The 24,960-nt window shown below is 39.2% G+C and overlaps 1 protein-coding gene across 1 annotated transcript in view; it reads left to right on the top strand.

Annotated features, from left to right (window-relative positions):
- Positions 1-13,475, top strand: part of sft2d1 (SFT2 domain containing 1) — a 60,985-nt gene extending 47,510 nt beyond the window's left edge. The window contains exons 4-8 of the mRNA XM_041217207.1: positions 884-965; positions 6,465-6,500; positions 8,336-8,394; positions 11,731-11,760; positions 12,941-13,475. Coding sequence (XP_041073141.1) covers positions 884-965; positions 6,465-6,500; positions 8,336-8,394; positions 11,731-11,760; positions 12,941-12,980 — 247 coding nt within the window. The 3' untranslated portion in view covers positions 12,981-13,475. The remainder of the gene's footprint in view (positions 1-883; positions 966-6,464; positions 6,501-8,335; positions 8,395-11,730; positions 11,761-12,940) is intronic.
- Positions 13,476-24,960: the final 11,485 nt, after the last annotated feature.

Below are 24,960 nucleotides of genomic sequence, written 5' to 3' on the forward strand. Positions count from 1 at the left end.
GAGTTTTATCATGAATTTATCTAATTCATTCAAAAAACAGCTTATTCCAAGAAATTGTTAAAAGCTGAAAGCAATATTCTTAAATCAACATTTAGACTCTTTCCATTCTTTATTTTATACAAATTTTATGGTGTTCAGTATTTTCCTTATATTTTGCTTCTGTGTTGCTTTTAATTGTAAATCATTTTCTCTTTGTTTATGCTGTAAAGTGTTCTAAAGTTGACATTTGCCACTTTTCAGTGGCAGACATACCCTGTGTTCTCCAAGATAACTTTGCTGTGATCTGCAGTAGATATGCAGATTTTAGTTTGTAGGAGATGCAGTCAGGTTGTTGAAACAAAGCAGGAGTAGGCCATTCGGCCCCTTGACCCCACTCCGCCATTCTACTAGATCATGGCTGATATTTTACCTCAACTCCATTCTCCTGCACTATCCCCATATCCCTTGATATCTTTGATATCTAGAAATCTGTTGATTTCTGTCTTGAATATTCTGTGACTTGTTTTCAAACCATCACATACCAGTGAAGACATTGGAGAAAGCATGTAGGGTAACTGTTTTCAGTGCTCTTTAATACAATTAATACTTTGAATTAGTATTAAGTGCAAAGTCAAGACATGTTGACATTGATGACAAAGTGAAATCTACATTAACGAACACAAGTTTTACTTTCATATAAATACTATTGTGTGAAAAGCTGCACATCAAGAAATCTTTTGTTTACAATTAAGCAAAGGAATGATTCTTGTTGAGATTATTCATAATCGGGCATTTATTACCTGACAACTGTAGATTTTTTTTCTTTCTTCCTCTGCTCAAAAGACTCTTGTTTGCAAAACTTAGTTTCTGAAAACATAATCTGCTGTCTGTCTCTTCATTCCAGCACCTGCTTTCTCATGGGACCATTGAAGCAACTGAAGAAAATGGTTGACCCAAACCGCTTGGTTGCCACTATTGTTATGTTGGTAATTAGAACTTTATAACACAAAACTCTTGCTTTTACCAGTTCTAGTGTTTGTAAATTCGGCTTGTATTCTTTCAATAATCTCAGCAAGCCTATACAAGGTATTCTATCTTAAAAGGACACTCTTGTAAGGAATTGAAGTTGTTATTTTTCCAGTAATTATTCTGAATAATTTTAAAAGTGCAAGTCTTTTTGAAGCTCGCAAAGATCCAAGTTGTCATTGTGCAAGCCTGCTTTGTGTTAGTCTTTTTGTTTTTGATCTTCCTTTCTTGCAAGCCCCATGAACAAAAATACTATTTGTAATCTTTGGAAATATGTCGGCCGTTCCTTGGCTTTGATAATGCTGCACTTGTACTTCCCTGTTTTAAACTACGGGTATTAAGCTTGCTGAAAAATTCGATCACTGTGTCAGCTTTCATCCTCCATTGGGGCTTCAAATGTTATTTTGTTAATGGATTGGAAAGGTTTCTTTCAAATTATAATGTTTGTGTACACCTATTTTTCTTGCAGTAGAACATTGTTTGCTGTGTTCAATATCTGTTTCATCCATTATTCGACTTAAACAGGATTATTTGTTGTAGAATTGTCAATCTAGCAACGTGAATTTGACAGTCCAGTAACTTAGACTCCTATTTTTCCTCCTCTGAACAAATATGCAAGAATGGACATCCATGTTTATGATTTCAGTTTGTCTACAAAATTCAACCTCTACGTGCAATCTTCCTGATAAAGGACAATTTCCCTGGGATTTTGTCCCTCAAGGAAATCACACTTTAAGCAGTCATTTGTGATCCCTGCCTGCTCTGCCCTTTAGTGGACCGTACCCATCATTGGCAACAGTCTTTCCCATTAGAAAAAAATTAGTTGATTATTGTTGTGGCTAAAAATATGTTAAGTACCTTCTTGCAGCCCTTGGGAGGCAACTGGAATAACAATTTTACCCCTACATGGGCAACCTGCTCAGCTCATCAGGGCATCCTGAAAAGTAGTAGAAAAGGAAAAATTCATATTTCAAAAAAAACAAACTCCTTACCTAAAAGCTGATCTTTAAATACTTGGTTCCAGATGACTGGGCAATTCCTTGCTCCTCATTGCCATACAAGCTGAATAATTCACCATCTGAGTAAGGTACAAAATATAGGCCCAGAACTGCTTGCAAGTTCTGGGTCAGCTTAGTGACCATCTTCTGTATACGAATTAGTACATGATGCAGTGAACTTACAGGAGATTGAAATGTACTGAGTTCACACCCTCAAAGCTTTCCTCTACATTTTATCTTGCTGTGGGGAGGAAAACAGTTTTTCTTTTAAATTGAACCAAATATTGCCTTTTCTAGTGTTAACATGATCTATCATTGGAGAGATTGACAAAATACATGCGAAAAAGGTACCGATATCCAGTTCTGATCATAGGGTTTCTGTCTTTAGGTCTCTCTTTACTATACATAGGGCATTGTGGGCAATGCTCTCAAAAGTAAGATTGTCTAACTGTTTACAGAAGCAGCTTACACTCTTGAACCATAAATATATCTACAGTAGACCAAATTTGTAACATGCACTTTGGAATATTCTGAGGACATAAAAGGTACTGTATAAATGTAATTTGTTCTTCAAGACTTTGTTCAGACCAGCACAAAACAATGCAAGGATCATGAAAGGTTCATAGATTTCAATCCAGACTCCTTTCTTTCCCCTTTATTTTCTCCCTCTTTTCCAGAGGAAGTGGAGCATTTAGACTTACGATGTGTTTATACTCAGTCCCCTTTGTACTGCAGAGTTACCTCGAGCAGTAGGAGCAACATTGAGGACAACTCTGTTACATAAACGCACATTCTTGAAGTCAGAAGCAGCAAAATATTCCCGAGTGGTGCTTTGACTGGGTTCGTCCACATACAATGCTAGATAGCTCCTTGTGTTGGAAGCAGCTTCTTGACCTAAAAGCAACTTCTATTATTCAAAATGTTCTTCTTTCTTCCTGTTTAATCAATCCCCAAGTGTTCTTATTGGTTAATAATTAACCTGTTGGAATTTTCAGTTATTAATTCTGACTTTGAAATGTCATCCGAGAAATTCTTGGGTTATTCACGCTGTTACTCATTATTGACACATTCCAACAGTTTGCCATGTGTTGTTCTTGGTATCTTTTAATCAGTCTCTTTGTTTAAATTGGTGAATGTTTCCCAACACTAGCCTTGGAACGATTCAGTTAACATTCATTACAACAGTGATTTTTGTTGCACCATCTGCATTTTTTGTTCAAGTCCACATTCCTTAATCCAAGGGTCACAGACTTGAACGAATATGGTGGTCTACTGCCATTCATAGCCAGATCTATCTGGGCAACATAAAGCATTAACTGGCCCAGCTCCTACCGGCCAACTGCTCACTATTCCTGTAATGCAGAGATAACCCCTAGCTTCTTTCTGCTATGGAAACCAGCAGCCTTATTCCCCCTTGCTTCCAACATCAACTATGAGGAGCTCATGGGCTTTTTTGTCACTAAGATGGAGATCCGTTCAGCTTCCGCCTCTTGCTTCCCTCTCTTCCCTTAGCCCACCAGACCAAACTTCCTCTAAGGTTCCCTCATGCCTTTACCCTGAACTCCTATCTTTCTCTAGTTTCTCCTGCCTCCCTTCATGCCTTCTCCACGCTCACCTTGCCCATGTCACCACCTCTTGTTCCCACTAAACTGTAGCAAAGTAAACTAAAGAAAGTTCAGAAGTAAGTGAAAAGGAAAATGAAAGGCAAAGGCAGAATAAGAAGACACTGGAAGCTAACATGAAGGGGAATCCAAAAGTCTTCTATGGGCATTTAAATAGTAAAAGGCTAATAAAAAGATGGATAGGGTGATCAGGGGCAAAAATGGGGATCTATGTATGGAGGCAGAGGGCATGGCTGAGCGACTGAATGAGGACTTCACATCTGTCTCTACCAAAGAAGATGATGTTGCCAAAGCCAAGGCGAGATACTGGATCGATGAACAGTTGATAAAAAGAAGGCATTGAAAAGCTTGGCTGTACTTAAATTTGATAAGTTGCCAGGACTAGATGGGATCTGAGAATGCTAAGGGAAGTGAGGGTGGAAATTTAGGAGCCACTGGCCATAATCTTCCAATCCTCTTTAGACACGGGTGTGGTGCCAGAGGACTGGAGAATTGCAAATGTTACCCCCTTGATCAAAAACGGGTGTAAGGATAAACTCAGCAAATACAAGCTAGTTAGTTTATCTTGGTAGTGGAAAAGCTTTTAGGAATGATAAACTGGGGCAAAATTAACAGTCATTTAGACAAGTGTGGATTAATTAATCCAGCATTAATTTGTTAAAGACAAATTGTGTTTAATTAAATTCATTGAGCTTTTTGATGAAGTAACAGAGAGGGTTGATGAGGGTAATGTGGTTGATTTGTTGTTCATGGACATCTAAAACACATTTGATAAAGTGCCACAAAGTAGGCTTGCCAGCAAAATTGAAGCTCAGGGAATAAAAGGGACGGTGGCAACACGGATAGGAAGTTAGCTGAATGACAGCAAGTAGATAGTTGTGCTTTTTAGACCGGAGGAGGGTAAACAGTGGGGTTCCCCAGCGATCAATACTAGGGCCACTGACTTTCTTGATATATATTGACGGCTTGGACTTGCAGAGAACACAAAACCTGTAGGTATTATGGATTGTGAGGAAGTTAATAATAGACTTTTAGAGGACATAGGCTGGTGGAACGTGTGGACACATGGCAGAGGAAATTTAATGCAGAGAAGTGTGAAGTTTTACATTTTGGTAGGAAAAACAACAACTGAGGCTGAACCAGACTGTTCACAACTTTGATATTGTATTTTACTCCGAGGTGATCTTCTGACCATATATTCATGCCATCCCCAAGTGTTACATAAACACTGCATCCGAATGTACCTTGTTGTCTTTCAACTTGTCCACCTTAACTCTAGCTTACAATAAGGGCCTTTATCTTTATACCTAATTTCTCAAGTTATTTTTAATATGATTTGACAGTGATAACCCCATGCCACTTAATAGATTATCCTTTCAGAGCTACTATTTTGAATGTCATTCGAATGGATAAGACGTTAATTCAAAACATTTGAAAATAGAGAGGAAATCCATTAAGGAACAATGGACATGAGAAAATAAACTGATGTGTGTTGAATTGGCACTGAAATGTACACCATTAATGCTAAGATTTAAACACACGTTCCACATTAATTGAAGGCAAAGTGATTTTTGGTTAATTTTTATATTTGTGTAATATTGTAGATTCTTAATATCTCTCTACTTCAGCTAATTTTCTGTTTGAAAAATAATTTGGCATTTTGGCTACATAACTGATGACCACTAAAAGAGAGACTGTTGCATTCACTTTGAGTGGTGCACTTTACATTACATTGTCATCCTCATATCATAGGAGTCAGCCAAGTTTATCATAGAGAAAATAATAAAGATTCAGTCCTTTTTAAAAAAAAAAAATTATGAACAAACTGGCACTTCTCCCATTCTACTTTGAAGTGCTTCCCTGGGCAATGTATTCCTTTGTTTTGTTTGAGAGCTCCTGCTCTTTGCTATTTTGATCAGATCTCTCTTTGAATTTTTACCTCCAAACTACCAATAAACTGCCTGGAATGTTAAATGGTGTTAGATTTCCACTCACTGGTCTATAGATATTGGTATATCTGGTGACCAGAAATCACCATCAACAAGCCAGAAAAATTTTGCTCATGATCCCTTTTCCAGGATGTACATCAGATTGACCGTTGATGCTGAAGCTATTTACTGCATCATCCACGAGGAGATGGTTTGTTCTGAATTAACTTGTTACCTGTTCAAGAGTTATTAAACACAAGCTACAAACATGATCTTTTGTCGACTATAGAAGAAACACTTTTCTGATCAATTATTGTGCAAGATTCTTTATATGTTTGTCGAACTTGTAGTGGAAGTTAACTTCCACCAGGTGCATACCACACTTCTAAAGGGAAATACGATTACTGCAACAAACTATTGTTGGATTACTTTGGATGGTAGTATCAGAATTTATTTTCTAATAAGTTATACACCATCTTTCTGCCTTCATATTATACAGCAGTTACAATATGTGGGTGACAAACAAATTCTATTATGGTATACAGTGTCACTTCAAGAATAAAATTGGTTTGTTTCTCCTTTCTTACTATTTCCTTCTCTAGGCTGCTGATGTAGTTCAAAATTAATCATGAAATGGAAAGAGGTTATCTCCTTTTTTTCTATTAATGTCCACAGGTAATTAGTGTGAATAAACTAATAAAAGAATGTATTATAAGAGGAGAAAATGTTTGTTCATACAGCCTTCAGGCAGGCAAATTCTTGCAAATTGAATGGTTGCAAAGTAGTTCATCCAAAGTGAGCATTCCAAGTAGCTGTAGCAGTGGCTTGTTTGAGTATGAGTTACTGGAATTACTTGCATGTGTACTGTAGTAGTTTTTTTTAAAATAACATTTTTCTCTTTTATTCTATAGCTATGCTTCATCTTAACTTTATGTGCAGTCTTTTGGGTAGGTGCCATATATGGTGTCCCCTTTTTTTGCTCTGGTATAAAATGTAATTAACATTAAGAAGAAAATTTTATGGAGGTCCCCCAATTGCCTAGTATGTAAATCCATAAACTTCTGTCATACTAAGCTGTACAGGTCAAAAGATCTCTCCCTGATTCAACCTTTGGTTTATGCTGAGGTAACATAAAGCTTGGGGGAAGTGGGGAAAGAGAAATCAGTCAGGATAGCTTCTCCTGATCACCCGTCTTGTGTTATTTGCTTGGAAGTGTGCAAGGTGATTGCCAATGTTCTTCAAGTTCTCATGTGAAGAATAATCACTTCAATGAGCACTGATATGTACATGGAACTGAACCCCAGAAAGAGTTAAGATGCATGTTTGTAACTTGCTTCCAAATTTGTTACTGCTGTTAAGTACATTGACCACCTAGGTTTCTTTGAAACATTATAAGATGGTACCTTCTCTTTTGTGGCACCAGCTGCACTATAGATAAAATATTGCATTCAAAAGATTAAGTATGCAGGAACAACAGTAGGCCATTCAGCCTCTCGAGTGCGTACGACCATTCAACTTGATCATGGCTTATCTATATCTTAACTCCATCTCCCCATCTTGATGCTGTAACCTTTGCCTAACAAAAGCAATCAATCTCAGTTTTAATATTTTGAATTGACCTGGTTTCAACAACTTTTTGGGGGGAGAGAGTTCCAAATTTCCATGTCACTTCTTAATGGTCTAGCTCTAATTTTAAAGTTGTGCCCCTTTTTTGGACTCCCCATTATGGTGCCATATCTCTAATTTTAAAAATGATCTCATATCTGAATAGGTAAAATCAGAAATTGCCTAATAAAATTAGTCTAACTGTAATGTTAGGAATTAGAAAAATTATATGATGCTACTGGAATGTGTGGGTTGGAATAATATTTATGTAGTGCATGGTGTATCGGCTTGACATTCATGTGTAGCATGTGTCGTCACAGTAGTAACAGGTATCGTTATCTTCTAGCCTGGTTTACATTTTAGATCACATTTTCTGCCTGGTCTTCCATTTTTATCTGTTCTATAATCCTGCAACATGGGGGAGAGTTTTCTCCCTGCCAGGGGGCTGAGCGGGCGCACAGCCGATCACCACCCGCGATTGGCTGTGCACCGCCATTTTATGTGGGCAGACCAATTAAGGTCCGCCCAGCGTGATGCACACCTAGGCACAGAGCTGCCTCAGGGAGATTAGTTTCATTATCAATAATTTAAATAAAGAAAAACATTTTTTTTAAGACACGTCCCCTCTTGTGACAGTGTCATGTGAGCTGGGACATCTCAATGAACTTCAATAAAAACTTTAATTCAATTTATGAACGCTTCATGAAACTTCATCCCGCCCGTGGATGAGGTTTCATGATAAATGCGAAGGCCGCCTGGGCTCTTCGCCTGCCCACCAACCTTAAGATTGAATGGGCAGCTCTGTTAAGTATTTTAATTTATATTTAAATGTCCTTAACAGGCCTTTGACAGTCCGGCAAGCGCGCAGCCAACTGCAGTGCCCGTCCACTGAACTGAAAATTGGAATGACGTGCGGTGACGTCGGGACGCACACCCAGCGTAACCGCGCGTCATTTTACACGTCGGCGAGCGGGGCCCATCCCCACATGCGGACCCGAAGATTCTGGCCATGCAAGTTGTACTTGTGATTTTTATTCAACAGTTTTTAGTACAACTGCAGTGGCCAATAAAATGGTTTGTGTAGTTTTCTGTTATGGCTGTCAGCTAATTACCCTATGTGTTAAGCATTTTAACCTGCTGAAAAAGACAGGAAAATCAAATTGCTTTTTTGTTTCAGTGGCAGAAAAAAGGACTCGCCCTTATCTTCTGTATATTGCAGTTCATGGCAACAACTTGGTAAGACTCATTGTTCAGCACATAAACAAAATGAATTAAAACAAATGTACTCCCAATATTATCTCAGTTATTACTTGATTATAGTAACTGTTAAATCTGTAAAATCGTTTGCAGTATATTCAGATACAGAAAGCTACATCCATCCAAATGCATGCCTTTAGAATAAAGGTGGCTTTCTGTTCCACCGTTCAACTTATACGAATGGAAAGTGGCCATAACCATTTATAAATCATTTTACTTAATAGTTATTTTGGTGTAGATTTGTCACTTAGGTGTGATGAAGTCTTTATATCCTAGATATTGTTTCTACTTAACATGCAAAACCTGGTCAAAAAAACGAGTGAAGAATGTTTCATCAGATGACTTCTGCCTCCATGGCATCCTTCTCTTCACAAAGCTGCAGAATAACGCACTCAGCCCTATTTTATACTTTAACTGTCAAAGCAAACTATTGAACCGTAATGAAACAAGCAAATAGTATCATTTATAGAATAACTGTTAAACATAATCACCTACTCACTATAATTTTTAAAATTCACAACTTTTATGGTAAGCTAAATTTTGATTATGTTTTATTTGCAGTTTTTAATAGTACCTTTATTTCACCAAATATTGAAGTATCTATTTTAGCCTAAGTGATAGTAGAAACAACGATAACAACTTGCATTTACATAGTGCCTTTATTGTAGTAAAACATCTCAAAGCACTTCACAGGAGCATTATCAAACAGAATTTGATACCAAGCCACACAAGTAGATATTAGGACTGAAGAATGGAAGGTTTTTGAGGTTGGTTTTGAAGGAGGGAAGAAAGGTAAAGAAATGGGGAGGTTTAAGGAAGGAATTACAAAGCTTAGGGTCAAGGTAGCTGAAGGTGATGCAGATCCACTAAAATTGAGGGTGCACAAGATGCCAGAATTGGGAAAGCACAGAGATCTTAGAAATTGTAGGGCTGGAGCAAGTTGTAGAGATAGAGACCAGTGACGTCATGGAGGGTTTTGAAAAAATGGTTGAGAATTTTAAAATTAAGATGTTGATGAACCAGCAGCCAATGCAGGTCAGTGAGCACAGCAGTGGTGGGTGAGCAAAACTTGGTGCGGATTAGGATATGGACAGCAGAGTTTGAATGCGCTCATGTTTGTGGAACATGGGAGATTCGGTCAGGAGAGTATTGGCAAAGTTATGTCTGGAGGTAACAATGACACGGATGAGGGTTTCAGCAGCACATTATGGTTCATAAAAGAATGGCTGCATGAATGAGATACTGCAGAGTATTCAGTATTGTGGGAATTGTACATGCCTAGTGGCAAAGTGGGGAAAATTTGGAGGATAAAAATGAGCTAAGAATAGGAAGAAAAATAGGCAGGTGAACCTAGGTGAATGAGTATTATTGGTAAGGGAGGGTATTGCAGCTTAAAGGGAGATGACCAAAGCAATCTAAATAATAAACGTACCAAAATAGTAACTGCCATCTGCTATGAACCAGTGCTTGGAAGCACACTAGATTAATGACTGCTAAAAGGTAAAAGAGGCAACAGGAAATTTGTAATCATAGAAGGTTACAATCCCCAGTGATATATCAGAATAACCAGAGGGTGGGATGAAAGTGCAACCAATTTCACAGAGGTAAGCTGCCATAGTTAACTCACTAATGAGTATCACCTTGAGCCATGAAGTTGATAGGCATGATTACTATTCTCCACAAGAACATTATTACTGGATCTGCACCACAAATTGGTGGCATTTAAGCCAAATCTTTGCACTGTTAATAGAAATATAAGGGTTGCTACAGCCTCACCTTTACACTTTGAATTGATCCAAAAATTTAACAGTGCTATAATGTTCATGCACTATTTGCCTCATTTGAAGTGCCTTGCAATGTTTTACTATGTTTAAGGTGCTATTTAAATGTTTGTTGTTGTTTTACCCGCAGAACCCTTTTGCAGAGAGTGTAATTACCTTAAACGTGCCAGTTGACTTAGTGCTCCTAACAAACATCAGCATCAAGTTTATTAGACATTTGTTCTAGTTAGCTACTTCTAATTGGTGGAGTGGTAAATGGAGGAGGATAGCCTTAGATTACAGGAGGATATAGACGGGCTGGTCAGAGGCAAATAGAATTTAATCCAGATAAGTGTGAGGTGATGCACTTGGGCACGACAAACAAGGCACAGGAATATACAATGAATGGTAGGACCCTAGGAAGCACCGAGGATCAGAGGAAGCTTGGTGTGCATGTCCAGCGGTCCCTTAAGGTAGCGGGACAGAGTAGATAAACTGGTTAAGAAGGCATATTGGATACTTGCCTTTATTAGACAAGACATAAAATATAAGAGCAGGGAGATTATGCTGGAACTGTATAAAACACCGGTTAAACCACAGCTAGAGTATTGCGTGCAGTTCTGGAATCCGTATTATAGGAAGGATGTGATTGCTCTAGAGAGAGTTCAGAGGAAATAACCAGGATGTTGCCTGGGCTGGAGACTTTTAGTTATGAGGCGAGATTGGATAGACTGGGGTTATTTTTCCCGGAGCAGAGGAGATTGAGGGGGACATGATTGAGGTGTATAAAATTATGAGGAGCATAGATAGGGTAGACAGGAAGGAACTTTTCCCCTTGGTGGAGGGACGGGGGGCAAAGATTTAAGCTAAGGGACAGGAGGTTTAGAGGGGATGTGAGGAAGAAATTTTTCACCCAGAGGGTGGTGGGATTCTGGAACCCACTGCCTGAAAGAGTGGTAGAAGCAGAAATCCTCATAACATTTAAGAAGTATTTGAATGTGCACTTGTGATGCCATGGCATACAAGGCTATGGACCTAGTGCTGTAAAATGGGATTAGAATAGTTAGGTACTTGTTTGACTGGCACAGACTCGATGAGCCGAAGGACCTTTTTCTGTGCTGTAGACCTCTATGACTCTATAACCACAATCTGTTATTACAAATGTAGAGGTGCACATTTATTCAATGGGTTAATATAAATGACTCCTAAACAAAACATACCACAGTTACAATGGTGCATTTCCTTTACAATCTAAATTAATGGAATTTCTCTGAACCATTAAGTTCTAATGAGGCATAGTGATTTTATACTGCAGTGGTGATTTTTGTTTGTCTTTATACGGCAGTGGTGATTTTGTTTTATCTTAAGTGAATTGGTTTGGCTACAGTAAGCTTTGAAGTATTGTGTATTATATGTTCAATTCAAAACACTGATTAGAACAATTTCTTGATGATTCAAAAGGCAGGTCCCTTTCCTACTTTGAGACAATTCATATTTTGATTTTATTCAGACCTTGGTGAGATTTCTGACTTTCTCTTTCCAATTTCCTTTTCAGGTACAGTCTGTCATATATTCCCTTTGCAAGGTGAGACTGAAAAATTTCAGTTTTTAAGTTGGACATATAAGTATGCATCTGCGAACAGTCCCCTGAGAGTGTGTCTTTATATTTTCAGCAGTTACTTGATTCAATTTTAACAGCATAAGAAATAGGAGAAGAAATAGATGTATAGTTCCTTGAGCCAGCTAGGGTATTCAGTAAGATTGTGGCTGAATTTCTACATCAGCTCCACTTTTCTCCCTATTTCCCATATTCCTTGATTTCTTGGTGCTCAAAAATCTAGTGATCTCAATCTTGAATATACTTAACAACTGAACGCCCACAGCTCTCTAGTGTGTAGAATTCCAATGATTCACAAACCTCCTGACTGAAGACATTTCTCCTCATCTGAGTCCTAAACAGGTGACCCCATATCCTGAGACTATGACCCTTAATTCTAGACTCTCCAGCCAAGGGAATCAGCTAGCTCTAGTAAATCAGACCTGTACTAGCCTGTTTCCTTATAGCTTAAATGGCTATAGGTGATTTAATACACTCAGGGTAGTGGACGCATTAATATCACACAAAAATTGCATTTATTAAAGGGAAGGGATATGAGTACAAGATCAAGTTACCTCATTGCACTTTCACCTCTGGGATTAAATAGCCACATTATTAGCTGATCTTAACATAATTGGGGAGGCATTCATTCTGAGTGATTCAGCTTCTGCTTCCTGATCCTCCACATTTAGCACTTGCTATTTAAATAAAAAATTTCCAAGGTATTAATGGAAAGACAAGTAAGTAATTCGTTCATTATCAAGGAACCTGGTTTACTGTTATGGAGCAGTTCATGAAAGGTTTTAGCAGCTCCATTGATGTAGTTATATGTATATTTCCTTTCATCCTTTTTTAAGAGACGTTAATAAATACCATCACAATCCTAATATGTGCAGAATGATTATGGAACTTGGTTCTGAATCTAGAGGACCCCACAAAAACCTAATTATATAGCCCAGTTTTGTTTTTTTTTAAACTGAGTATCAGTGCATTTATTGTTCATATATCACGATCCTTGTACTGCAACCTTTTCTTTCATTACATAATGATTGTATTACAAATGTATGTATTTGGCCATTAAACACTATGAGACATCCTGAGGTGTGAAAGGCATCGTGTAAATGCAAGTTCTGTCTTCATTTCCTAATTCTTTTCTGTCATCTTTTAGGGATGCTGTCATAAAGTGTTGCACTTCTTGTGTAGGATAAATCCAGGGGAAAATAAAAACAGCCAAGACTGAGACACTTTCAGAATGTTGCTTGTGGCCATAGGGAAAGACCTGCCTACTGCATATTTTGTTACATGGATGACTTCTAAAGACTATGCATTTGTTTATTACATAGAAAATTATGTAATATGAATTTGTTTTAAAAATGTCTATTGCACATGTTAATGATTATATGCTGTTCCAAAGAATCAGGCCTTTGTCCTTATTCAAGGAATTTTCATCTTTTATGTAATTGTTTCATGTTTGACATCATTCCATTGTACTTGCATTACCTGTGTTTTTATTTGCATTGCTGGTGTGACAAATGAATTTTGCTTATGAATTTGAGTGCAAAGCTAATATAATAATCAACATTTATTTAGCAAAGATTGAATTGAGTGCTATATTATAGTGATTATTGCTTTATACTATAAACAAAAGCTTGTATATAATATTGAACCAACATTACACTCAAATACACTCTGTTTAGGTAAAAGTTTTTATTATTTTGTGTTTATTTGTCTATTTCCTGGAAGCCAAGATCCTGCAAAATTTTTTCATGTAATTATACCGGAAAGAAAATGCAATAACAAGGTTATTTATATTAACAAAAACAAAAACAGAATTACCTGGAAAAACTCAGCAGGTCTGGCAGCATCGGCGGAGAAGAAAAGAGTTGACGTTTCGAGTCCTCATGACCCTTCGACAGAACTTGAGTTCGAGTCCAGGAAAGAGCTGAAATATAAGCTGGTTTAAGGTGTGTGTGTGGGGGGCGGAGAGATAGAGAGACAGAGAGGTGGAGGGGGTTGGTGTGGTTGTAGCGACAAACAAGCAGTGATAGAAGCAGATCATCAAAAGATGTCAACAACAATAGTACAATAGAACACATAGGTGTTAAAGTTAAAGTTGGTGATATTATCTAAACGAATGTGCTAATTAAGAATGGATGGTAGGGCACTCAAGGTATAGCTCTAGTGGGTTTTTTTTTATATAATGGAAATAGGTGGGAAAAGGAAAATCTTTATAATTTATTGGGAAAAAAAAAGAAGGGGGAAACAGAAAGGGGGTGGGGATGGGGGAGGGGACTCACGACCTAAAGTTGTTGAATTCAATATTCAGTCCGGAAGGCTGTAAAGTCCCTAGTCGGAAGATGAGGTGTTGTTCCTCCAGTTTGCGTTGGGCTTCACTGGAACAATGCAGCAAGCCAAGGACAGACATGTGGGCAAGAGAGCAGGGTGGAGTGTTAAAATGGCAAGCGACAGGGAGGTTTGGGTCATTCTTGTGGACAGACCGCAGGTGTTCTGCAAAGCGGTCGCCCAGTTTACGTCCACCTCTCTGTCTCTCTATCTCTCCGCCCCCCACACACACACCTTAAACCAGCTTATATTTCAGCTCTTTCCTGGACTCGAACTCAAGTTCTGTCGAAGGGTCATGAGGACTCGAAACGTCAACTCTTTTCTTCTCCGCCGATGCTGCCAGACCTGCTGAGTTTTTCCAGGTAATTCTGTTTTTGTTTTGGATTTCCAGCATCCGCAGTTTTTTTGTTTTTATTTATATTAACCTTCAATCTGCTCACCAATGTCCTGCATATGATATTGCTGTGATGTGATCAGTGGCTCCTGGCCCTACCCAGAGTCACTATATGCTGTGCTTTATACTTATTCTCAGGTCAATCATATCCCTGGACCTGATGAAAGCTTTCACCAATTTTGCTCAGTTCATGGCCACTTTTTCATCTCAACGAGCCTATCTATGTATCCTCTGTTTTCAACTTTACAAGATAAGAGGAGAGGATGAACAGGCTCCAGGCTCAGTAGCCTAGATACTGAGGAAGTGGGTGGTGATGCTGGATTTTCCTCATTGGAAACTTCAGGTTGGTTTCTGTTGCATTTGATGGATTTTCAGAGGGAATTTATTAAAAAAAAGTATCAAGTGTAACAGTTTTGTTTTGCAAAATCTGTGCTGAATCCTCTTCAAACATCTTTTGCCTTGATTGGTTAGAATCCTTTGTATCTGTCCCTTTTGTGCTTTGGAGTATTGTTGTGATCTCAGTAGAGACCAGCAACCTTTTTTAAAAAATTCTGAAATCCCAGTTATTTACTGAAAGAATGAAGCTACAAAATCGCAGATTAAAACAGAAGAAACTTTACTATACAAGAGTCAAATACAGCAAACACAATACCATTTTAGTAAACTATATTCTAAAATCCAGAATCAACATAAGTTAAACATGAATGAACAGGCAAATTGTGGTTGATTATAAACTATAAATTGCACATTAAATGGCAGATATAAGTAAAATACAGATCTTACAAATTAGCTCGACAGTCCACTTAACCTATTATGTAATCAATTTCAGTCACAAAGTCCTTCAAAACTCCGCCTTTGTCACAAAGAACTTCAGCTTCTCTTCTAGGAATTTAGCCTGATCCCCAGCCGACAGTGCCAAATCAGCTCAAGTTTCATGAACACCATCTTCACCAAAAATGGCACAGGTCTGCAGAACTTCTTCAACTCTGCTTTTGATGATCTGGATTATGTAGATCCACCAATGTTAACTTCAAGTAACTGAAACAGCCACAGCAACTGGATCTTTGCTTATTCTCAGCTTCTGGATCTAACCTCTGACTTCTTCAGTCTGCCTGTACTGCACCATTGAATCATCTGGTCTCCCCAGAAGTTTTAGGGGTTTTTTGGTCAGCCTTAGTTTCTTTAGGAAATTGTCCCCTCCTAGTTTATTTCTTAATTTCCCTTTTTGGTTCCCATTTCAGTTTCTCTTTTCAATTAGGGTCTGTCCCAAAAATTACAAGCTTTGAAACCATGGATTCCATCACAGTATGTCAATCTGATAATTCTGTATTTTTTGATCCACAAATCGTCTCCATTTGCAGAATAATTTTGTGTCCCTGGCCATCCATAATATGCAGATTCTGTTCATCCAATGATATGGTACTTTTGTCATTCTAATAATCTGTCAGGACCTCATATCAATTTCATAAATAAAACTCCAATACTTGCAGGAAAACATGCAAGGGTATGAGTGAGGCCAGAGAATCTGACAAAGCCAGAAATGTGGAAGCTCTGTTGGCCTTAGCAAAGCAAGGCCTCCGATCAGGGTTTGGTGGGTGAGGAACGAGGTCTGTGATTGGGGTTATGATTGCAGTAGGAGCAAGGATTGAGATTGGGATAAGGTTAGAGGAGGGTGAGGCCTGTAATATCGGCTGGAGGTAGGAGGCTGGGGCAATGATTGGGCTGGGAGGAGGTGCAGCTTAGGGTTGTGGCTGGAGTATTGGTAGATGGTGAAGCCTGAAATTAGGCTGGCAGGAAGAAGGTGAGGTCTTTGATCAGGTCTTGGGCAGGAAGGAGGCCTACGATCAGGACTAAGCAACAGGCTAGCTTGTGATCTGGGCTATGGGACATGCCAATTGGGAGGCATGTAATTGGGGCTTGGAAGTGGAGGTTAGGTTGACGATCAGGACAGAGGAATGTTTGAAGAGGATTCAGCAGAGTCAAAGTTCTCTTGCACAGGTTACTTCTCTATCAGCATCACTAACTGACTAACGTTAAATGGTCATTCATCTCATTGTTCTTTGTATTTTGCTTTGCACAAATTGGTTGCTAAATTTGCCTACAATAACTCCATGGCAATAAAAGTAATTAACTTAAAGTGTTTTATGACGTCCCTTAGAAAAATAGGAAGGGGAGTAGGCCTTGCGCCTCTTCCTCCATTCAGTTAGATTATGGATGATTGGTACCTCAACATCATTTAACTGCTTTTGAATCATTTGTTTTGATAATCTTTACCAAACAAATGTTATGATCTCAGTCATGAACGTTTCAATTGTACTGGTGTCCATAGCATTTTGGGGATGAGTTCCAGATTTCTGCATCCTTTATGTGAAGAAGTGCCACCTGATTTCCTTCCAAAATGACCTGGCTCTAATTTTAAGATTATGCCCTGTTGTTCCTGCTGTGTTCAATAGTACAATTGTTCTATGTATGTGTCATTTGACTAATCTTTGCTAACTGTGCTTGATTACTTAGCCTGGTGTGATGATTGGTAGGAGGGCAAGGGTAAAATAAACAAAGCTGCTAGAAGGACTTAAGAGCTAGAATTTACTAGAAGAATGAAAAAGTAGACATTAAGTTGCAGACTTTTGAGAAATTCTTGTAAATAAATTCCTCTTGCGTGCGCACAATCTGGTGTGACACCTCTGCGTTGCTCTGAGATGTGTCATTGGTGTCTGCGAGTTTTTGGACCTCTCATGCTCTTTCTACCCACCATTTGTTCTTTATGTGACGGGTTTTATGCTGTATTGCTGCCTTCAGCTGCCTGCAGGATTGCTGTTTTTCTCTTGAGCTGTGGTAAACTTTCCAATCAATGAAAGCTTTGCGCTTCCATTCAATAAGTGCTGTATCTCTTGGACATTTTTGTCAAACTAGTCACAACATTTCCTGGTAGAGAGACTGAGGATCTCTTTGCAGATGCTTGGTATGGTGAACTTTAGGGTTGTCCAAGCCCTATTCGCACACTGGTGACTGGAGTTTGAGAGGATCTTTGAAGCCTTCAATGTTAATTTTCCTGCAGCATTGTTTCAGTTGCCTCCACTATTTAGGGGCCAGGCTGATGGAGATGATAGATCAGATAAGGTAGTGATTGGGCCAGCAGTCATCAGTTCCTGTCATGCTGCGGGTGATGTTGACATCTGTGCTAACGTCTCACAGTAAAGCCTAGCCTTCAAACATCATTGGACCAAGGCTCTGCCATTGGACCAAGGCTCTGTTTTGCTGAAACCACGTGGTAGTTGGCTTGTAACATTCCATCCTATGTTTTAAAAAAAATCATACACGTGCATCTCCCACTTATCAAAATGAAGTTTGGATTTTGGGATGTCAGGACAGTCATGGACAATCCCAACAGTGACAAGGCCTGAGCACCCTCATCATAGTTTGGGACCTCAGGCACCTTAATGTCAACATTGCTGTCCTAAGCGCGATGCAACATGCAGGAGAGGGTCAACTGAAAGAATAAGATGGCAGCTATACCTTTCTGGAATGAAGTCCCTGGAAAGGAACAATGCCTCCATGGGGTGGGCTTCATTAAAAATGAGCTTGTCTGGCCCCTCAGTGACTCCCAGAATAGGATAAATGAGTGCATCATAACTACCCAGCTCACCTGATTGAGAAATCAGCATGCCACTGTTATCAGCACATATGCTCCTACACGAGGCAACAGATGAGACCAAGAAGGGATTCTACACTGACCTTGAACAATCCCTAGCCCTAGTCCCAGCAGGTGACAAACTGATCCTCTTTGGAGGTTCAATGCCAATGTTGGGAATGGAGGCAATAGGCAAGGAAGGAATAGCGAGCAAACTCCAATGGAGTTGTCATCCTGATGAAATGTCTAGAATATTACCTTGTCATAACCAATACCCTGTTCCATCAGCAAGTCAAACACAAGACCTCATGGCAACACCCACGGTCCAAGCACTGGCACTTGCTTGGCTATGTCTTTGTTCAAACAAGGTATCACAGTTTCTTCAGTGCTGTTAAGACCATCTAGGACCCAAGCAGTCAAAGACCCATCCTGCTGAGAACCAAGCATGAAGGACAGGTAGGCAGTGCAGTGCTCGCTGGACTGAACATTTTGAAGAACTGCTTAACCAAGACTCTTTCTTCAACTTGAATAATCTCAGCTCCTTTTCTGGCCCTGTCCAGCTCGGTCTTGGCACTAACCCATCCAGAGTGAAGTTGAAAAAGCCATTCAACAGCTGAAAAACAACAATACTTCTGGAGCAGATGGGATCCCTGTCAAATTTCTGAAAAACAGCTGAGATACACTCCTGGCACAGCTGCACAAATTCATAAAACTCATCTGGAAAGAGGAGTGCATGCTGGGGATCCTCAGGGATGCTGTGATCGTGGCTCTTTTCAAGAAGGAAGAGAAGTCTGATTGTGTTAACTATAGAAGAACCTCCCTGTGTCAGCCACAGGGAAGGTTGTTACAAGGATCCTCATCAACCACCTCCTCCCAGTGGCCTCCAGAGTAACAGTGCGGTTTTTGCCCATTGAGAGGCACCACAGACATGAACTTCACTGCATGGAAAATTCAAGAAAACTGTGAGAAACAGTACCTAATGGTATACATGGCCTTTTTTGACCTCACAAAAGCCTTTGACTCTGTCAACAGTCAAAGCTTATGGAGTATCCTCCTCAACTTTGGCTACCCTTTGAAATTTGTCACCATCCTCTACCTACTCCAGGATGACATGCAAGCCGTGATCCTCACCAATGAAACTACCAAACATCTGAGCCCAGTGAAAACTGGAGTCAAACAAGGCTGTGTCAGTGCACCAACTCTCTTCTCCTTCTTCCTCACTGCAAGACTGCACTTCACCTCCAGCAAATTACCCACAGGCATAGAGATAATCTACAGAACAATAGGGAACCTATTCATTCCACTGCCTTCAATCCAAAACCAAAACCACTCCAACTCCATCCTCAGTCCTTCAGTATACCTTCATATGTTCAGTATGCAAATGATGCTTGTGTGCGCACTCACTTAAAAACTGAGCTCCAGGTCATTGTCAACTCCTCCAAAGGATATGAAAAAATGGGCCAAACACCTGGAAAATTAAGGTCCTCACGAAACACCTGGAAAACTAAGGTCCTCTTCCAACCAACTCCCACAGCAAAACCGCTCACTCCATCAATTAAAACGAATGGCGAGATCCTAGAAAATATGGATCATTTTCCGTATCTTGGAAACCACCTCTCAATGAGGGCAGACATAGATGACAAAATTCATTAATAGCTCCAATATGCCAGCTCAACATTCGGCTAGCTGAGAAAAGGAGTATTTGAGTATCAGAATTTCAAACCCAAGACTGAGATCATGGTTTATCAGGCAGCAATGATCCCCATGCTCCTATAACCTTTGGAGACTTGGACAACCTACAGCAGGCACCTCAAAGCACTGGTGAAGTACCACCAGTGGTGCCTTCACAAGATCCTCCAAATCTGGTAGCAAGAAAGGTGGTCAAACAGCAGCTTCCTCTCCCAAACCAATATCAAGGCACAAATCACTCCAGCTCCACTGGACGGAACATGTCCATATGCCCGACACCAGACTCCCGAAGCAATTGCTCTACTTGGAATTTGGTTGTGGCAGGAGACTCCCAGGAGGATACTGGAAACACTTCAGGGTTGTCCTCAAATCATCCCTGAAGAGGCCAGGCATACCCACCAAAATGGAGGAGACTCATTCATGAAGGTACTGAACACATCAAGATTTTGTCGGGAACATGCAGAGGTGAATTTAAGGTGTTAGAGGGAGTTTACAAACCTCCAAACAACCCATCCACCCAGTCCTTCAAGCACCACCTACCCCATATGTGGAAGATTGAGCATTGCACTTTTGAGCCATTTCAGAACCCATTAAACCAGAGTGGAAGCAAGTCATCATAAGACCATAAGATGTAGGAGCAGAAGTAGACCATTTGTCCCATCGAGTCTGCGCCACCATTCAATGAGATCATGGCTGATCTGATGATCCTCAGTTCCACTTTCCTGCCTTTTCCTCATGGCCCTTGATTCCCTTACTGATTGAAAATCTGTCTATCTCAGCCTTGAATATACTTAACAACCCAGTCTCTACAGCCCTCTGTGGGAAAGAATTCCACAGATTCACTAACCTCTGAGAGAAGAAATTCCTCCTCATCTCTGTTTTAAGTGGGTGACACCTTACTCTGAGATCATGCCCTCTGGTCCTAGACTCACCCACAAGGGGAAACAACCTCTCAGCATCTACCCTGTCAAGCCCCTAAGAATCTTTTATTTTTCAATAAGTTGCCTCTCATTCTTCTAAACTCCAATGAGTACAGGTCCAACCTACTCAAACTCTCCTCATAAAATCCCTCCATTCCCGGGATCAACCTAGTGAACCTTCTCTGGACTGCTTCCAATGCCAGTATATCTTTCCTTAGATAAGGGGACCAAAATTGTTCACAGTATTCTACGCGTGGTCTAATGAGTGCCTTGTATAGTTTTAGCAAGACTTTCCTATTTTTATACTCCACTCTCTTTGAAACTAAGGCTAATGTTCCATTTGCCTTCCCTATCATCTGTTGAACTTGTATGTTAGCTTTTTTGTGATTCATGCATGGGGACCCCCAAATCCCTCTGTGCTTCAGATCTCTTCAGTCTTTCTTCATTTAAGTAATATTCAGCTCCTCTATTCTTCCTGCCAAAGTCCATTACCTCACATTTTCCCACATTATATTCCATTTGCCAAGTTTTTTCCCACTCACTTAACCTGTCTATATACCTCTGTAGACTCTTTGTGTCATCCTCACCACTTACCTTCCCACCTATTTTTGTGACATCCACAAACTTGGCGATAGTACATTCACTTCCCTCATCCAAGTCGTTAATATATATTGTAAATAATTGTGGCCCCAGCACTGATCCATGAGCACTCCACTAGTTACAGATTTCCATCTTGAAAATGTCCACCTTATCCCAACTTTGTCTTCTGTTAGTTAGACAATTCTCTATCCATGTTAATATGCTACCCCCAACACCATGGGTTCTTATCTTATTAAGTAGTCTTATGTGTGGCACCTTATCAAATGCCTTTTGGAAATCCAAATATGTTACATCTACTGGTTCCCATTTATCTATCCTGCTTGTTATCTCCTCAAAGAATTCTAATAAATTTGTCAGGCATGATTACCCCTTCATGAAGGCCATGCTAAATCTGCTTAATTATATTGTTTTTCTAAATGCTCTGCTATTACATCCTTTATAATAGACGTTAACATTTTTCCAATGACAGATGTTAAGCTAACTGGCCTAAAGTTACCTGTTTTTGTCTCCCTCCCTTTTTGAATAAGTGTGTTACATTGGCAGTTTTCCAATCCTCTGGGACTTTTCCAGAATCTAATGATTCTTGGAAGATTACTACCAGTCCAACCACTCTCTCTGTACCTACTTCCTTTAATATCCTAGGATGCAACCCATCAGGTCCAGGGGACTTATCGGCCTTTAGCCCCATTAGTTTCCATAGTACTTTTTCTCTAGTGATAGTTATTGTATTCTTTTCCTCTCCCGTTCTGCCCCTTGATTATTTAGTATTTTTGCAATGCTATTTGTGTCTTCTTCAGTGAAGACTGAAGCAAAGGATTTATTCAACTACTCTGCCATTTCCTGGTTCCCCATTATTATTTCCCCAGCCTCATTCTCTAAGGGGCCTTAAATTCATGTTGGCGTCTCTCTTCCTTGTTATATATTTAATGAGGTTTTCACTGTCCGTTTTTATATCACTTGCTAGTTTACCCTCAAAGTTTAAATTTTATCTCTCTTTATTATTTTTGGTCATGTTTTGTTGGTATTTTAAACTTTCCCAATCCTCTGGCTTACCACTAATCTTTGCCACATTGTATGTTTTCTTTCAATTTGATACAATCCTTAACTTCCTTGGTTAACCATGGTTGGTTTATTCCCTTCCTAGAATCCTTCTTCTCGCTAAGATATATCTTTGTTGTGAGTCATGAACTATTTTCTTAAACATCTGCCATTGTTCATCAACCATCTTTTCTGCTAAACTCCTTTCCCAATCCACTCCAGCCAACTCTGCCCTCATTTCATTGTAATTACCCTTAAGTTGAGCACAGTGGTTTCTGACCCAAGTTTCTCACTTTCAAACTGAATGCTAAATTCTACCATGTTATGGTCACTGTTTCCTAGGGGATCTTTTACTCTTATATCATTTATTAAATCTATCTCATTACATATCATCAGATCCAAAATAGCCTGATCCCTGGTTGGATCCACAACATATTATTCAAGGAAACAGTCCTGAATACACTCTATGAATTCTTGCTCATGGCTACTTCTGCCAATTTGATTTTCCCAATCTACATCAAGATTAAAGTCACTCATAATGAATGTACTACCTTTTTTATATGCCCTCATTATCTCCTGATTTATTCTCTGTCCTACAGTATAACTAACGATAGGGACCCAATAGACTACTCCCACCAATGTCGTCTTCCCCTTGTTATTCTTTACCTCCACCCATATAGATTCTACATCTTCCGATCCAACATCATTTCTTGCTATTGTACTTATTCCATCTCATACTAACAAAGCTACCCCAACACCTTTTCCTTCCTGCCTGTTCTTTCAAAAAGTCATATACCCCTGAATATTTAGTTTCCAGTTTTGATTTCCTTTTAACCATGTCTCCATAATGGCTATAAGATGCTTCACGTTAACCTCTATTTGTGCCATTAATTCATTTATTTTGTTCGAATACTGTGTGCATTTAAGTAAAGAGCCATTAAATTTGCCTTTTTCCATTTTTCCCCTTTTGACCCTATTTGCTGCTTTTTATGTTTGTACACTCTGTCCCTTCCTGTCTCGCTCATGGCAGCTATTTAGGTAATGATACCCAGCAATCCTGCCATATCTTTTTGCTATGTAAGCCTTCATATCCCCTCTATAGGACCCCCTCCCCACCCCCCACCCCCTCCCCATCTCTTCTATTTAGTTTAAAGCCCTTTCTACAGCCCTAGTTATTCAGGATGGCTAGGATGATCCTTAATCCCGTGGAAAGGCACAAGAAGAAGTTCTGAAATATAAAATATATAACAAATCAGTGAACACAACAGTTCAGGTCTTCCATTAGAAGAATAGTTTCTCATTATGTACCCTGTTGAACCCTTTTGAAATTGGAAACATCTTGTTTTGAGCATCACTCAAACATCTACACAAAAGGAAGTACCTTTTGCAACCTATCCTCATGATTTAACAATAACTTCCAAGTATCATTCTCGTGAATCTGCACTTTCTCCAAGGTAAATATTTCCATCCTGTGGTGCAGTACCCAGAACTGAATACATTCCTCCAGACGATAAGCTGTTATATAAAAGCATGCCTTTTATCTATGGATACATTTCACATGAGTGTTTGCCACTGCTATGTTCCTTTAGAAGTTTGTGGAGAAAATCATTTGCACCAATCCCTTGTGGACCTCTATTTAGTAAGCTTGTATGGATCAATATACTATCAGCCAGGGGAATAATTTTGTTAGGTTCTGATGATGATATCTTGCCTCCCTGCCAACCACTTTGCCTAACATTTGCTAATCACCATATTGTGGATTATTTGAATTTAAGGCCTGTACTTCAAATAGGCAGATTGGTGAGGTAATTCTAAAGACATCTATAACAAAGATGTCTTTAAAAATACATTATATTGATAGAGCCAATACAAATCCAAGCGCACTTGGACAATTCACCTGTCATTCAAATAAGGAAATAAGTTTTCAATCTAGCCAGCTAATTTCCATGAGTTTCAATCATCTTTAAAAGCAGTTTACATGGAGCTTCTGAAAATCCAAGTAAATAATATGCTCTGGTCAGACCAATGCACTAACTTAGTCAGCTAATAATCAACGTAATTCATCTCGTTCCATATTAAGTATTTTTTATAACCTTTGCACTCTCAAATAGACACTGATAGCATCTTACCTTAAATATTTCTCCACTGCAGACTTCATGATGACACCTTTTCACATCAGTGTGTTTTATCATTGCATCATCTATTTGTACAATACCGGAAAAGATGTTTACCACTTTTTGTGAAAATAGTGCTCCTTATTTTTCTTCTCAATTTTCTACTATCCCACTCTTGAAGACAGTCCTTGATAAGTTGAGATTTTGAAGCATTGGTCACTGTACATACTTTGCCTTGGTTTCCTTTATTTATCTATGAATCCTGTTGGTAAGTGACAGATTGTTCAATCACATCGGCATCTCAGGTAGGTCTGATCCTATTTTCAGCAGGTGTATGTTAAGTTCAAACAGGGAGTGCTAAATTACTAACCAGAAATGTAGTCAATATTCCTCTCCCTAACCAACTCCATACATTAGCAAAATTGACTAACTCAGCACAGATCAAGAATCAAACCTTCG

This window comes from Carcharodon carcharias, chromosome 2 (assembly GCF_017639515.1).
Source record: "Carcharodon carcharias isolate sCarCar2 chromosome 2, sCarCar2.pri, whole genome shotgun sequence".
Lineage (NCBI taxonomy): Eukaryota > Metazoa > Chordata > Chondrichthyes > Lamniformes > Lamnidae > Carcharodon > Carcharodon carcharias.